Source organism: Erythrolamprus reginae, chromosome Z (assembly GCF_031021105.1).
Source record: "Erythrolamprus reginae isolate rEryReg1 chromosome Z, rEryReg1.hap1, whole genome shotgun sequence".
Lineage (NCBI taxonomy): Eukaryota > Metazoa > Chordata > Lepidosauria > Squamata > Dipsadidae > Erythrolamprus > Erythrolamprus reginae.
In genome coordinates, this window is record NC_091963.1 from 96,788,047 (window position 1) to 96,805,908 (window position 17,862).

The 17,862-nt window shown below is 37.5% G+C and overlaps 1 protein-coding gene across 2 annotated transcripts in view; it reads right to left on the minus strand.

The window, feature by feature from the left end:
• Positions 1 to 1,393: 1,393 nt before the first annotated feature.
• Positions 1,394 to 17,862, minus strand: part of POLR1A (RNA polymerase I subunit A) — a 45,554-nt gene continuing 29,085 nt past the window's right edge. For both annotated transcript variants that reach the window (XM_070727853.1, XM_070727854.1), the window contains 9 exons: positions 15,944 to 16,079; positions 14,824 to 14,981; positions 13,332 to 13,467; positions 11,572 to 11,679; positions 7,628 to 7,882; positions 5,460 to 5,660; positions 4,502 to 4,619; positions 3,696 to 3,860; positions 1,394 to 1,693 (listed from right to left, as the gene is read on the minus strand). In XM_070727853.1, the coding sequence (XP_070583954.1) occupies positions 1,593 to 1,693; positions 3,696 to 3,860; positions 4,502 to 4,619; positions 5,460 to 5,660; positions 7,628 to 7,882; positions 11,572 to 11,679; positions 13,332 to 13,467; positions 14,824 to 14,981; positions 15,944 to 16,079 (1,378 nt within the window). In that variant the 3' untranslated portion in view covers positions 1,394 to 1,592. The remainder of the gene's footprint in view (positions 1,694 to 3,695; positions 3,861 to 4,501; positions 4,620 to 5,459; positions 5,661 to 7,627; positions 7,883 to 11,571; positions 11,680 to 13,331; positions 13,468 to 14,823; positions 14,982 to 15,943; positions 16,080 to 17,862) is intronic.

The window sequence follows — 17,862 nt, forward strand, 5'->3', positions numbered from 1 at the left end:
AGTCTTCTCCACTAGACAAATGGCACTTGGGGAATTCCTGCAAGACTGTTGTACCTCTGCAGGTTTCCAATCACTTTCCTATCATGCTTCATGTCAACCAAATTGTACAGAAGTCTATTTTATTTTCCATTGGCTGTTACCTTCCCACCAATTTATCTACTTGCATTTGCATGCTTTCAAACCACTAGGTTGATTGCAGCTGCGGCAAGTATGAGCCCTGCCACATAGCACTCAGGTATCAAACTCGGACTGTCAACTTTTTCAGCTGACAAGCTCAGTGTCTTTAACTGCTAGCTACTGTGCCCCCTTGGTTTATATCATAGGAATAATATAAACTTCATTCAGATAACTGAACAGCATTTTGCCACTTCTTGTGAGGATCAAAAGATACTATAAAGATTGCCAACTTTTCCATTAACAAAATAGCAAATCATTCTGCTTTTGGTAACTACATAATCAGTTGTCCATATTTTAGAAACATAGAAACACAGAAGACTGACGGCAGAAAAAGACCTCATGGTCCATCTAGTCTGCCCTTTTACTATTTCCTGTATTTTATCTTACAATGGATATATGTTTATCCCAGGCATGTTTAAATTCGGTTACTGTGGATTTACCAACCACGTCTGCTGGAAGTTTGTTCCAAGGAACTACTACTCTTTCAGTAAAATAATATTTTCTCATGTTGCCTTTGATCTTTCCCCCAACTAACTTCAGATTGTGTCCCCTTGTTGCTGGACAAATGGGAATTATCCTGGTTCCTTCATGGCTATCCCTTTCCAGCACATCTGATTTTACTGATGTAAGATTTGTATTCATGTCTTGACTGATAATTCCAGTGCTCTTTCCCAGTAATACTGGTAGAAGGGAACTTAGGACTATAGACGGGCTTCTTACAAAATCGTTAAGTACACACCTTCAACCATAACACATGATCTTTCCCACCAATGTCTGTCACAGATCATGGGAGAATCTTTCCCACATTAATATATCAGATTTATTACTCTCTATATTGTATTCATTCTGGCAACTGTTATTTATTCGTCAGGATCTTGCTTCAGGCAGCTACAGCGAGTAACAAAAGTATGTCCCAATACAATTTATGTGATAGGATGCTAATTCATTTTCTGATTACAGACAACAAGCAAAACCAGAATGTTTTCAAAAGGATGTCAAAAACTCATCTGATTTTTCTTTAAATTTTTAGGAATCAGAAATATTTTAGGGACATTTAAGTGCATTAAAAAAAACATAATTCAGTTTATGTTGTTGTGTCATTTAAGCTTTGGTGAACATAATAACATACCGCAAAGATACTTTTTATCCTAGGTGATCCAGAAAAATATTTTAAAACAAAATTGTATAGACTGTTCAATAAACTCACTTGTCAAAATTAAAGGATGAATATACCATGATATTTATTATTAAATATAATCCCTGAAAATCCAAAGATGCAGGTACGGTAATTATTAAAATTAATTGATGCTTTCGGACAGCAAACTAAAAATATAAAATATAAAATGTGTAGCAGCAAATTTATTCTTTACAATAAAATAAAGTTAAAAGTTTTGTGTTTTTTGGTAAAAACACATCTATTTTAATGGCTGTTTAAGTTCAAATAAGCCAGTTCCTCCCTTAACGACTTTTCCTACCACCAGGCAAGCAGAAGGAGACAGAAGTTCATCATGGGATCCTAGAAGAAAAGAAAGCAGAATTATATTTCTGGATATAAAGTTTCTTATTCTTTACAAAAATTGTGTTTTGAAAGAGATTACATTCAAATCTATCTCAGTGGTATTTTTGGATGTAAAGATGTATACACAATTTCACATCAGTCTTGTGGAAGGATATCTTGCCATTCCTATTGAACAATTCTTAAAATACATTGAAAATATTTTCAGATGTTTAACTGTCTGTATTGATTTTGCTTCCATAATGATCACAACTGAACCAAAATTCCCAAGTAGCTTTCAGGTCTGAGTGGACAAACTCAAACTCATCTGGTTTCTGTTACAGCACCCTAGGTACCATATCAAACTGGCTTTCAAATAAACAAATTTATTATTGAGACTTGAATAATACTTTTATCATAATACATGATAAATTCCAATTTGGGAATTCAAGCTGCTGTAAGTTATATCATGTAGAGTGTGTTATGTGAACCTTGGCATCAGTGTTCACTAACACAAATGCCCCTGCTTCCAAAGAAGAGTAACAGATGGCAGTATTAAGTTTTGGCATTAATTTTAACATGGGTGGAACTATGTATCCCTGTACCTATTCTAAGAGGGACAGGTCATTTTCATAGTGGCAAGAAGCAGAGTCCACCATCTGCCATGATTTTTGGATCTCAGGAACATGTGACTTAAAAATATACAGACTGCCTCTCTTCCTAAAACTCCATTTTACATACCAATATTTTTGGTAAATATGCTTCCTTCAAGAAAAAGAGTCCTTGGATAGTAATAGTAATTTGGATTAGGAACTCTGTTATAGTCATAAAATATGACATTACTGCAATAGTAAATCCAACTGCAGTTTTTGGGTAACTCCTTGTAACTGTTAGGAGCAAGGAGCAATGCCATATGGTTGCTATTTGCAACCTCATGTCAGCTTCTTCATTGATTCTGCTTGTTGGAAGGTGACAATGAAAGTTGCAAATGGTGATCAGATCAACACATGATGCTGTAAAGGTAATTCACTGGCAAAGGGCCAAATCACAAACATGTAAACGCAGGGATGCTGAAACAGACCGAATTGTAAAGACCATTTATAAGTCTCCTCATTCAGTGCCATTGTAACTTTGAACAGTCCTTGAACAATGATCATTAATCAGGAACTATCTATATGTGAAACTTCCATCACTACAGTATTTAAGAACAATGTTCACACCTTATTATTTTAATTTGAGAAAAAGAAAGCAAAATACAGTGGTACCTCAAGATACGAACCCCTCGTCTTACGAACAACTCGTGATACGAACCCGGGGTTCAGAAAATTTTTGCCTCTTCTTACGAACTTTTTTCGAGTTACGAACCAGCGTTCGGAGACTGCTGGGAAGCTGCGCGGCTGTTTTAAAAGGTAACAGCCGGGCGGCGGGGCTTCCCAGAAGCCTCCCGAACGCCGGTTCGTAACTCGAACAAAGTTCGTAAGAAGAGGCAAAATTTTGCTGAACCCCGGGTTCGGTTCGGGAGGTTGCTGGGAAGCCCCCCAGGCCAGCTGCGACCTTTTAAAACACCCGCACCGCTTCGCAGCTGTCTCCCGAAGCCGAACGCGGAAGTTCGGCTTTAGCGTTCGGCTTCGGGAGACAGCTGCGAAGCGGCGCGGGTGTTTTAAAAGGTCGCAGCCGGCCTGGGGGGCTTCCCAGCACCCCCCCGAACCCCGAATCCGGGTTCGGGGGGGTGCTGGGAAGCCCCCCAGGCCGGCTGTCACCTTTTAAAACAGCCGCGAAAGCCGTTTTTTTGCGAGGGGTTTTTTGGTTGCACGGATTAATTGACTTTACATTCTTTCCTATGGGAAACAATGTTTCGTCTTACGAACCTTTCGTCTTACGAACCTCCTCCTTGCACCAATTAAGTTCGTATCATGAGGTATTACTGTATGAGCACGGAAAAATAATTTTTCATCAATTAAGAATTCAAAGATTTATCTTAGTATATAAACTACTATTTTCATAACAACTGGGAGATATTTACCCAACATAGTTGCTTCTTTCAAAAACTTGTAGCTTGTCTCAAAAGTCATTTGTTGCAAGGGGGATGAATTAGATTGCATTCCATACCGATTCAAAGGTTTGTAAACACCTTCAAAGCACATGTAGTCTGACACCAAGGAGAGATGTCGAGGATCAACCACAATTCCTGTCAATAGGAGTATCAATTAAAAGTAGTTCACAAATACACAAAGTACTTCAATAAACGTATCTTCAATATCTAGCTTGAAATTTTATTAAATAGTTCATTAAGTAACACTGTAAGGTTCATATTGCTAACTCAATGACATAATCTGAAAGGGTTTAATCTTTGAAAGTGAATGAAGGCTACATTGATAACCTCTTATGTCCCCTGTTCAGCACATCCTAAATAGCATGCGTGATGGAGAACATGGACAATTGAGAGATTTCTAGATCCGATAATGTACTCTCTTTTGATCAATATAAGATACTGTTCTGATAGATGGAATTAAATATGCCACTATACTGAACATTAGTGAAATAAATATAGATTGTAGCTTCATCATCTGTGCTATAAAAACATTTATCTGACTGAAAAGCTTAATATAGACCAGTAGTTCCCAATTTATAGAATGTGCAGCTACTATAAAATATTTTTTGAATGGGCATCAAAATGTAGCAATCTTTTGATAGTGATATAATATCAAACTAAAATAAATATTTAATAATTGTTAGTCTAGGCAGAATGAATTGCTTTCAATCCTGAAATTACAAACAATTCTTTATATATATTATTAGATTCAGCTGATATTATATAAAACGGTATACCATATGCAGCAAAAACATCTTTAATCTCTCTCTCAAGGATTTTCAAAGCAGCTTCAATTCCATAGGTGTTAGCCATTGCATGGATATCATTGCAATAAAGTTTATTCATATCAAAAATCTAAGAGACAAAGATGACAAGTGTGGGAAGTCATAGTGAAACAAACAAAACCATTCACCCCAACTAACTATGAGTACCTAGGGAAAGACAGAATTGAACATTAGCAAACAAGCATAGGTGAAGAAGACCAATATACAACAAGACACAAAGCTTCTGCAATGAAGCCTGCAAGATTCTAGAAGACTGCTAAAATTCACAAATATTTTCTTGTTCTCTTGCTCCTAATTGTGTCTCTTTATTGACAACCTTAATTATTCAGTGAAAAAAGTAAAAATAAAGTGAAGGTTCATAACATCCCTCAATTGTATAGTCTTTCCAGAAATTCACCATTTTCTTGAATTAATTTTTAATTATGCACAGCAAAAATACATTATAACAATTAGATAGAAAAAAATATGTTTAATGCATATTAGTCTTTCTTTTGTAAACTAATATTCTCTACAGAAGGGACTCTATATTCAATTATCAAAATTTTCCACTTGTAAACATTTTAAAGTTCTAAAGTCAAATATCAAAATATGTAGGCAATTTTATTCCAGTTACAACTTCATTCAAAGCCAAATGCAAAAACTTTGTAAAAATTTAAAATACTTGGCATTTGATAATTTTTATTGTATTAGTAGAAATTTTGATTGATTATATCAAAATCAGTATTAACAAAACTATGGATATGCTAATTATCTTTCAACTTTGCCAAAGAATTTTAAATATGTGAAAAACATTACATGGTTGAGATTTAGAATAGCAATAGCTGTTACGCATAGTGGGTTTCTCTGCTATTTTTTCCTCTCTGTGACCCTATGGAAAATAAAGAAAGCAGAAATATAGAAAATTACATACATTAGAATAGTTGAAGAGCTCAGGAAGATTTATCCCTTCTGTTTGCAAAGTGAGCACCACTTCTCCATTCTTATTGTTGGTTTCATTTAAGAGACATCGTGTTATTCCCTTTGTCTCCTGGATGACAGCGCTATTTGCCAGAGATGTCACAAGTGAGGCAAGATCAAAGTACTCCTTTGTCAGCGAAAGCTTTAATGACACCTACAAGACAATACTTTCTGGTTATGAAAAACTTTCTACCCATTGTGAAAAAAGATGTTCATCTCTTAACCATCACAAAACTCATCTTAAACTCATCTGAAAAATCCAAGCATAAATTTTCTTGTATGAACCAATACTGTACATAAACCATGAGAAATTCCTTTAGCTCAGAGGTCTTCAAACTTGGCAACTTTAAGATTTGTCGACTTCAACTCCCAGAATTCTCCAGCCAACATAGCTGGCTGGAGAATTCTGGGAGTTGAAGTCCACAAGTCTTAAAGTTTTCAAGTTTGGGGACCCCTGCTTTAGCTCATAAGTCATCTGGAGTTTTCTCTATTGGATCAAATTTATTAAAATAAGGATTTGTTGCTATCTCCTGAGGATATTTCACTATTATTTTGCTCCTTAGTTAAGCAATACTTGTTAGGCGCTGTATTGCACAAGCATCTGAAAAAAGATATGACAAGTGATATGGAAACAAGGGTTCAATAACTTAGATAAAACTGAAATAGTGAAATCCCTGTACAAACTTGTCACTTCAGCTTAACTGCAGTAATAAGGATCACCTCCATTGTGAACAGGAATTCCAAGGAGAGACATTTTTGGCCAGAATAGCAGACAGGCAGACTTTGAGTGCTGTGGATGAGGCCCAGCTAAAGATATGCCCCAGACCTTTTGCATCTAAAGGAATGACTCCTCTTTACTTCCAAAAAAATGTTTGCCTAATTGAGTTTCAGCCATACAAGTTCCATGATTCTTGTTACCTTTATAAATATTTCAATTTCCCAATTAATAATTATTATATTTTAAATGTTCATAAAAAATCGAGAAGAAAAAAATGGAGAAAGATTTCTTTCTTTCTTTCCTTCCTTCCTTTCTCTTTGTCTCAGTACAATATCAAATACCAAAACAAGAAAAGAAAAATAAATGCTTACAAAATATTGGTCCCAATAATCAGATCAATCACCAGCAAGTTTATGCTATAATCTAAAAGCATGAATACAAATGTAGATGAAATGTTAATATGTTAGCCCGTGTATGATATGTCAAATAAATAAGCATGGATATAAAGAATCAGTTTTCTCCTTAGGAACTAGGAGACTTCAGTTCTAGTCCTACTTTAAGATACAAAAACCAGATGATTACTTTACTGGTATAGGGTCACTCCTTTTCAGACCTAGGAAGAAGGAACTAGCAAAGAATTTCTGCAAAATGCTGCCAAGAAAACTAGAGGGTGCAGTTCCTAAGAATAAAAAATGTCTCGAAAGAACAACTTTATAGCATCTGTGGCATGTGACATGTAAGTGACATATTATTATACTATACTAGTTTATATATGTTTATAATTTACATGCACAATTGCATTGTGGCACATAAATTTATATATATGTATGTATGTATGTATGTATGTATGCATGCATGCATGCATGCATGTAGATTGTTCTGAGTTCGGGTTTTGCCCCGTGTAATATTTTGAGTGTCTATGCGACGTTTCGGTGAAATCACATTCACCATCATCAGGCTGAAATTGTAAGCTTCGTGCTGCTGTAAATATAGTTTGTTTGCAATATATATATATATATTTCTGTGCATAGCTTGTCAGAAATTGAAAACAGGAATAGAACATGATGATGATTTAATAATTTTAGGTGGATTATATCCAATTAGGGATATAATTAGGGATAGGGATAGGCAGTGTGCTACACTACAAATGAGTGTGTATTGTCCAAAACTATTTTCATCATATGAGCATCCCAACTTCCACTTCTGACATGGAGAATATCAAATTACTAGTCTGGAAAGTCAGCAGACTAATTTTAATGGGTGCCTGATTTTATAGCTGATGTATATGCAATGCAATTGAATAAATATCTACTCAGGGGGGAAAAGGTTACATGCACATTCAAAAATTTTGAACTAATTCTGAAACTCAACACTCTTCTTTTTCCCTGTTTCAATAACTTTACCTCACACCACAGCTCATTATCAATGTCATATTTATATTTTACTATAGCATCATGGGCTTCCAATACAGCAATAATTCTATGCTGTGCCATTTCATTCCATCCCTTTCTTTGAGCTCTTTGATTAGAGGAGAGAGAAAAAGGCTCATCCTGAGTTTCCAGTGCCTCTGGATTTTTTTCATCTTGTGCAGTCATTTCCTGATCTGGAATATCATCATCATCACCCATTTCATGATCATCCTCACTCTCATAATCAATCTGCAAAGAAACATAATTGAATCACATTCAGTTTACTAAACAGGAAAAGCAAACAGTATCATTGGCACTTTAAAACCATTCAAAACCTTTTGATCGTTTTTATTTAATCCTCCCCTCCACCTCCAAAATGCAATAACACTAATACAAAAAAAGAAGGGCAAGGTCTCATACATATACACAGATGTTTGTGTGTGTGTGTGGCACACGTGCATGTTTGGGCGTGTAATATACAATATATCCTTTTATTTAAAAATTTGTAAAGAAAAAAATCTAGGTTTTGATTTCACCAATCTTTTATTTAAAATAAGAAATATATTTAAACAGTACGGGACAGTAAATTATGCTAGAGCAACATTACTAGGGAATATCATTATATTACTGTACAAAAAATAGGATTGAATTATACGTCACATAATTAGACTGACAGTGAGCAAACCCTGCATTGCCAATGTGCCATTTATAGATATACTAAGTTTTATGGATAGACTATTATGTTTTGTCACAACAATAATGAGCTGGGATTTTTGGGAGCTTTCAAACTCCTTTTAGTCAATAATTTGTACCACTTTCTTCAGTAGAAGTAACAGTTCTAAGAAATAAACATTTCTTATAGCTGCCTACAATCTTTCTTTAGTTTGCTTTTGGACTGATTTTCCAACTTTCCTTGCAAAAATAGAATATCAGAAATACCGTAGTTTAATGTTTCCTCGCATACAGCACAAATTTTATGATTTTTCCATATTTCCAATCAAATATTCAGTTATGGGAACTATGAAGACCATTTGAAAACTCTTATCTTTCTTTTCTATTAATATTTCCATTTATTTGCTGTCGGTGGAACATTAGTTTCTAGAATGTTGTTGGTGTTGAGTTGAATCTTTTTATGTACAGATTGCAATTGTATTCTAATGTACAAGTATCAATATCATGTGAAGTGTTAGTACCATTGGATACTGCACTGGTAAGACGACACTTGGAATATCTGCATTGGCTGCCGATCAGTTTCCGGTCACAATTCAAAGTGTTGGTTATGACCTTTAAAGCCCTTCATGGCATCGGACCAGAATATCTCCGAGACCGCCTTCTGCCGCACGAATCCCAGCGACCGATTAGGTCCCACAGAGTGGGCCTCCTCCTGGTCCCGTCAACTAAACAATGTCGGTTGGCGGGCCCCAGGGGGAGAGCCTTCTCTGTGGCGGCACCGACTCTCTGGAACCAACTCCCCCCAGAGATCAGAACTGCCGATACTCTTCCTGCCTTCCGTAAACTTCTCAAAACCCACCTCTGCCGTCAGGCATGGGGAAACTAAACATCTCCCCCTGGGCCCGCCGAATTTATACATGGTATGCTTGTGTGTGTGTATGTTAGTATAGGGGTTTTAAACTTTTTAATATTTTAATTAATTGGATTATGTATTGGATTGTTTTTTCACTTGTTGTGAGCCGCCCCGAGTCTTCGGAAAGGGGCGGCATACAAATCCAAATAATAAATAATAAATAAATAAATAAATTTTGTCCAGTTCTGATAACATGACACAAAAATGATGCTAGGATTCTAGAAGAGTGCAGGGAAGGGTAACAAAAATAATTCGGGGGTTGGAAGCCAAACCATATGCTAAACAGATTCAGGAATTGGGTATGTCTAATCTAATAAAGAGAAAGAATGGGAGTGAAAAGCAAGCAGTCTTCAATATTTGAGGGACTTTCATAGGGAAGATGGGGTCAATGTATTCTCCAAAGCACCTGAAGGCAAGACAAGAAATTACATATAGAAGCTTAACAAAGAGAGATTGAACCTAGAATTAGGAAGAAATTTCCTGTCAGTGAGAACAATTAATCAGTGGAACAGTTTGCATCTAGAAATTATGGGTGCTCTTTGGCTGGAGGTTTTAAGAAGAGACTGGACAGTCTTTTGTTGGGATGGTATAGGGCAATGATGGTGAACCTATGGCATAGGTGCCACGCGGAACCATATTTGCTGGCACACAAGCTATTGCCCTAGCTCCAATGTGCATGTGTGTGCTGGCAAGCTGATTTTCGGCTTGCACAAAGGCTTTTGGGGGGGGGGGGGGCATTTTTGGCTTCCAGAGGGATGGGGGAGGTGTTCTTATTCTCCCCCAGCTCCTGGGGAAGGCAAAACATGATCCTACTGGGCCCACCAGAAGTTGAGAAACAGGCCATTTCTAGCCTGCAGAGGGCCTCCGGTGGGAGGGGGGGGGGGTGAAGCTGTTTTCACCCCTCTCCAGGCATAGAATTATGAGTGTGGACACTCGCACAAATGTGAAAGCGCACACCCACGCCAGAAACCAGAAAACCAGGTGACCGGCACGCATGGAAACCAAAAGCTGAGCTGGGGAGCTGCTCTTCCCGTTTCCAGCGCTCCCCTGTGTGTGCTTCTGTTTTGGCGCTCAATGCTGAAAACATTTTCCAACTCTGGCATAGGGTGGTCCCTTCCAGCTCTGTTATTCTGCTGTACTATGGACATCAGTACCAATGTAATTTAAACCTACATAGCCAAATATCCGCAGTAGTAATCTGTAGGTTTTAATGTGCAAATCTGATCAATTTTCATTGATTTTAATGTGTAAATTCATTAATTTATTAAAAAAAGATTTCTAGATCTTGCCTTAGCTTCCCCAGTTTTATGTAAATGGCTAGCTGTAGCTATTTCAAGATTTCTTTATAATGTTTTGATTTCTAAAGTGAATTATCTTCCTTTTCAAAATCTCAGACAGTTGCCCTAGAGAAACGTATCATTGAAAGAGGATACAATAACAATAATAAACTATGAAAACAATCAGAATATTAGTTTTATAACTAGCTACTAGTACACTAGCCCTCAAAAACTAATAACATATGGAATTCATCAATAGCTATATATATATTTTAAAATAGTACTGAATCAACTGAAATGTTGTTCAAACATCTGTATCTGGCATATGTACAATTTCTCATTTTGAATCTGTAAAAGCAATAGCACTTAAATTGTTTTCATTCAAATTTGCAGAAATGTGTTCTCTATGTGCAGATGTTGTGTCAAGTTCAGTTAAATTTCATGAAGGGTAACTTTACTTTTGCATTAATAGAGATATTGAGCTTAGCTTTCTATAGCTTATTATATCCATCATAAATCTTCATCTGATTTACAGTATTTAGATGTCTATTACTTTGTACATATCATTATTCTAAAAAAAGTGAGAACTATGAAGTCTCTGATTCGATTACATTCACAGAGAAGACTATTGTTTACTTTCTATACCTTTCTATTGCCCCAAGTTCTTTATAATTAAGGTTCTTTTCAACATGGACATAATTTTTTTATTTTTCTTTTGTCTGAATAGCCTATCTACTCTTTTTCACTTCATCAATTATTTAATTAAAACTATATCCCATATTTCCTCCAGGAGCATATGCACTTTAAACAGCATGACCTCTTCACGTTCCCATAAGAACCCTGAGGGTGAAATAGGTTAGGCTCAGGCAGGTTTTCAGTTTAGGGTAGATCTGAACATGGAATTTACCAATCCTAGTCAAATACCTTTATCACTACCTGTTACTAGCTAACTATTAAAATCAAATGTGGATGGTTTGATATTGTTTGATTCCAATTCAATATAGATTAATTATACGTTTCTGTGATAGACAGATTTTCTAATGGCATTTATTAAAACAAAAAAATTATATCATTACCTCATCTTCTTGGTTTTCTTTTCTTTTTGCATCTGTAGCATCAGCATCTCCTTCAGTCATTCCATTATCAGGAACTCTGTCTTCTTCAGTTTCAGCTTCATTGTCGTCCTATGCCGGTAGAAATAGGAACCCTTTTACTCTATAATATATCTTCTTTTCTAACAGATTTAAAAGTAACCCTAGTTAACTAAAATAGCACAGTTAGTCGGTTCGTCGCAGTCGGTGTTGGCAGGGGGGGTCAGAGGTTGGCTCCTAAGTCCCTCCTTTGTGGGGTTCTGTAGGGATTGGCCCTGTCCTCCCTGCTCAACCGCTGGATGAGATCATCTGACGACACGGGGTGAGTTACTTCAGTATGCTGATGACACTCAACTATACACCTCCACCCCGTGTCAATACAGTGAAGCAGTGGAAATGATGCGCCAGAATCTGGAGGCTGTTAGGATTTGCATGGCTGTTAACAGACTCAAGCTCAACCCCGATAAGATGGAGTCGCAAGGATACCCCATCTGTCCATCCATTATCCGGGGGGGGGGGGGGGGGGGACGGACGGACGGACGGACCTATGACCCCCTCAGAGAGGATCCACAACTTGGGCATCCTCGATCCACAGCTGAGCCTAGAAAACCATCTCTCGGCTGTGGCAAAGGGGACATTTACACAGGTTCACCTGTTGCACCAGTTGCTGCCCTATTTGGATAGGGAATCTCTCCTCACGCCCTCATCACCTCAGGATCGATTACTACAATGCTCTCTACAAGGGGGTTTCTTTGAAGAACCATCAGAGATTGCAGCTAGTCCAAAATACAGTTGCAAGAGCTGTCATGGTTTGCCCATGTCTCTACATCACTTCATGAGCTGCATTGGCTATAAATTGGTCTCCAAATGCAATTCAAAGTGTTGGTCGTTACCTATAAAGCCCTATATGGCCTAGGACAGGTTACTTACGGGACCCTCTCCAGCCTCATGTATCCCAACAACTGGTCAGAGCCCACAGAGTTGGCCTTATCCATGTCCTGTCAGCCAGGCAATGCAGTCTGGTGGGCCCTAAGGGAAGGGCCTTCTCTGTGTCAGCATCAACACTCTGGAACCAACTCTACCCCGGAGATTCACACTGCCCCCACTCTCCTGGCCTTCCGGAAGGCTTTAAAAACTCACGGCCTGGGGCTGTTAAGCTGTAACACTCTGCTCTGGTTGTCTGTATGACTGTGACGTGAAGGAGCATGGTTATATGATTTTTATGACTTAGGTTTTTTAGATTAATTTAATAATTGGGGTTTAGAATTGTTTTTGTATTGCTTTTATATGTAGTGAGCCACCCTGAGTCTTCGGAAAAGGGCGACATATAAGTCCAATCAATCAATCAATCAATCTCCATCTGCTCCTTGCGATCCCCCCTCCTGTTTTCTCAGCCTTGAAGCTCCAACAAAAAAGAATTGAGTTTGGTTAATATATAAATATAGTATGTAATGTAATTGTGTAGCATGACATGAAATGTTTTTTTTTTAAGGCAATTAAAAAATGAGCTTGATCTTTAAAATAAAAGAGCAAATATATGTATATGATTTGAAGAGAAACCAGCTAATGTACTCTTAAAGAAGGCACATGTAAATATTGTTATACATTTACCATAACCCTATAGACTACAGGTAGTACAACCAACAGCAATATATTTTAAACATGCATTTATATCAATGAATTTTTTTCATTCAGCTTACTAAACTTTTAAAATGTTAGTTCAGCTAAGGGTTCTACATCTTTACCTGATCTTCTTGTGAAGCACCAATTTCTTCCTCAGCTTCTAAATCTTTCTGAATTGCTTTTCGAGTGCTGACAGTGTTATAAGACGCCAGCTTTAAAGTCTTCTTTTTAATTGTTTCAAGCAACATTTTAAAGAATCTGGGTGAAATGAATAAGAGAAATAGAATACAGCTTCTGGATTCCAAACTGTAGAATATTACAACATACCGTCCTACATCCATCAGTTCAGATGATAAAGGGAAATTCAAATCATGTTTTAACATTATTCATTATTTATAACATTGTATACATATTTAAAACAAAATTAGATATTTTTCTCCCAATTCTGAAATCTATTTTTTTTCTGTATCCCAAAAGTGTTTTAATAATATTGAAAAAATTATTCCAGTAATAATGATATCAGTTTAGAAAGTTAGTGTTATAAGAGCAAAACTGTACTTAAAGTATAAATTAGTAGCTAGCCCCCACTGTTAAATAATGGAATGACAGCATTCATAATGAAGCAAAGACAGAATCAAAACAAATTATAAGGTTGCCACCTAAGTCCACAAATATACTGATGAATTTCAAATTCTCTTTCAGCAACACAATGGAAAGTAACCATTTTGCTGGGGCAATATGAAGAACTTTTTTAGTTTTCTGTGGTACCCAAGTATGGCCATGTGAATGAGATGAAAAAGGAGAAATTGGCAGTGATAAGAAGTAAAAAAAGTCAGAGAAGAAATATTCTTCCGCTGATCTGGACTTGTTTTCTTTGTTCTCTTGGCATCTGAGAAGATTTTAGAAAGACTGTGCCTTGCACTTCCATACAAATTTCATTATACAGAAAATCCCAAATGCATCAAGTAAAAAGAATGGCAAAGTCTTGCTATTATTATTAAAATTATTTATGGCAGAGTTTCCCAAAATTTGTGATGTTGTGTCTTTGCAAATTAATATAATAATGTGGGTGGAATCTCCTTCCCCAAATGAATAATGGTATTGATGATGAAACTACTTGAGAGAATACGCCTGAGAAAGCAGTGACCATGTAGATAATGAGCTCAATGCTGTATTTTCTTCCTGGCTCCAAGGAGCTTCTCCAGAGGTGGGTTCCTCATGGTTTGGACCGGTTTTATAGAACTGGTAGTAACTTGGTCGCTTGGGTTGCTAGAACCAGCAGTGACCCAGTCCTGTCACGTCCTGAGCAATTCTTGTTTTTGGCTTCTGCACATGTGCAGAAGCTTTTTAAAGTATTGCGCATCCATGCAATGCCCGTGAGTGAATTGGCAGCGGGAGAATCCAGAACCCACTCCTAAACTGCTCCTACCCAGGATCGAAACTTTCACTCTCATCAGCTATGCACCATATAAGTGAAAGCTTAACAAATTCCTGTCTTCAATGCTTCTGGGCTCCCAGAAATTTGTGAGGACCCTCATCACCTCCACAATTTCCTCCTCACTGGCTGGTATCTTCCAGTGTCTAACCATTAGAAACTTGTCAGAAGATACTGACCTTGTCTCCATAAAATGTAAGATGTCCCTTGGCTTCACACGTTTTTCTTCTTGATAGCATTCATAAGGCAGAAAACTGAAACTGATGGTGTAGATGCGATGATTGCTTAACGTTCCTTCCAAACACAAAGTTTCTTCAATATTCACTTTGTGTAACACCTGAAACAATTAAAAAGTCTCTATGAATGCTAACAATTTATAACATCATGCTTTCTCACTCTCTAAATCAGGGGTGTCAAACTCGATTTTATTGAAGATTGCATCAGTTTTACATATGACCTGGGGGCCCTTTTCTAACTCTTCGTTACTTGTGTCGGGGATGCCTGTGATGGGCTGAATGCTCTGCCAGCAAAAACAGGCCTCCAAATTCTGTTTTCAGCTGCAATTGCCTCCTGCAACCCTCGTTGGCAGAGGCACCGCTGGCCAGTCCTTCACTCTTTCCCAGGTGACTCTGCAGGACAGACCTAAGCACCCCATGGGCAAGATCCAGCCTCTGGGCCTTGAGTATGACACCCCTGCTCTAAATCATCTGTCCATATCACAAATTTAAAACTGGAGGAGGAATATGGACCTTTTTAAAAAAATAAAGAAACAAATTTATCTTCCACAGAAAATGAAAAAGGCACTAAGGTTTTTGCATTCTCCTGCAATGTTTCTACCTATGAGCTAAATATTAGGATTCAATTGCTTAAGGAACCTCAAATTCAAGTGCTTTACAGGATAGCAAAAATATAGTGTATACATTTTCACTTCCCCATTTGTCTCAATTAATTCCTTATTAGTGGAAATTCACTCTTATATGGTATAAAAACAAATTTTAAGTAACAAACAGACATTATTCTAATTAGTATTTTCATTTAATACCCAATAACTATACTTTGTTTATTCTGAGTCAAAAATTAGGCAAAACAAAGCTAGAATGTTAGTATAGAAATGTGAACAGGTAATAGGGAAATAAAAACGAAGCCCATTAGTCCAAATGCTACAAAATAGAAGAAAGGCTGACTGATACATCAGGGTATATTAAAATTGATATTTAAATAATAATAATAATAATAAAATTTACTTTAAAAACAAATCCCTCAGAGCTATGATGATTCTTCCACCCATTCAGGACTTACCTCACCTAAGCACACTTTGCTAAGCTTCTTCTTGAGCCTTTTCACCCTTTTGTGAGCTTTTTTGATATTAAGGACAGGAATGCTCATCATAGGAGTTTTGATATTAGCACTAGCTACCATCAGAATCTCCCGCAACCTTTAACGAAGAAGTATTGCACATTTAGTTGCAAAGACTAAGATAAACTCAAAGACTCAACAAGACAAGTGACTAGATTCTCACCTGGTCAGCTTTATTTATTTATTTATTTATTTATTTATTGGATTTGTATGCCGCCCCTCTCCAGAGACTCGGGGCGGCTAACAGTGACAATAAAACAGTGTACAATAGTAATTTGGTATTGATGATTAAAAATCAATTAATATAAAAACCAAACATACATACATACATACCATGCATAGAATTGTAAAGGCCTAGGGGGAAAGAGGATCTCAATTCCCCCATGCCTGGCGGCAGAGGTGGGTTTTAAGTTGTTTACGAAAGGCAAGGAGGGTGGGGGCAGTTCTAATCTCTGGGGGGAGTTGGTTCCAGAGGGCTGGGGCCGCCACAGACAAGGCTCTTCCCCTGGGTCCCGCCAGGCGACATTGCTTAGTTGACGGGACCCGGAGAAGATCCACTCTGTGGGACCTAACTGGTCGCTGGGATTCATGCAGCAGAAGGCGGTCCCTGAGGTAATCTGGTCCGGTGCCATGAAGGGCTTTATAGGTCATAACCAACACTTTGAATTGTGACCGGAAACTGATCGGCAATCAATGCAGACTGCGGAGTGTTGGTGTAACATGGGCATATTTGGGAAAGCCCATGATTGCTCTCGCAGCTCCATTCTGCACGATCTATTCTCCTTATAACTAACTAAGATAAAAATTCAAAGTCTGACTTTGTCTGCTGCCTTCAGTATCATTAAACAGGGCTAAAAACACTCTCCCTAGAAGGCAGAAATTCATTTATCTAAGCAAGAGAACTAGCAAAATCTGAAGTAGGAAAATACTAATAGCAGCAGAAAGTAAGGCGATATTCTACTTTTCTGCTAAATAAATCAAAGCCTTATACAGTGATAATAAACCTGAATCAAATGACTTTTTAATGGAGTCCTTATACAATGTTCTATGCTAAGAATCAACTGTAACCAAAACAATTTAAGTGACTTAATTTAAATGGGTATTGGGCACTATCAAGCTTAATAAATTGTTATTGTTATTATTGTTGTTCTTGTTATTGAAAGCATGAGACAAGATACTGTTCCCCCAATTATCTCAGGCTTGAGCAAGATATGTAATTTTGGATACTGTTAGATAGCAATTACTCACAATTAGTCTTACTGGTTAGGATTCATAAAAGCTATAATTTATCAATAGAGAACTATATTATGCACATTCCAACATTAGTCTATGATTAAACAGCAAAACCATTTTGCCATGGTAAATAATGGAGACACTCACTTGTTTTGTGGGTTAGCTGCTAAAAAGGAGTGTTTAGGATAAACAGACTCCTGGGTCTCATTTCTTCTACGTTTCTCCACATGTTATACTAATTGGTAATAAAACATGGGAAGAGATTGGGATACAGTGTACCTCTACTTAAGAATGCCTCTACTTAAGAACCATTTTCTACTTAAGAATCTGAGCCGGAAAAAATCTCCCAGGAAATTTGAGAGCAGCAGGAAAGCCCGGTCAGTTTCCTGCCATTCCCCCTTTAATCCCGGCCATCTGGGCTGCCAGAGGAGCCTTTTGGTGGCGTTTAAGGACGCTTTGGCAGTCCAGACCGAACGAAGCATTTTCCTTTCTTTGGACGCTTGGACAGGGAATAAACCTCTGCCAGTGACCAAGAAAAGAAATTCTCCCTTCGCTCTGGGCAGCCGAGGAGTCACCACAGTTAAAGAAAGGCGCCAGCTACAAAGCGAGCGAGCGAGAGGAGACGGGAG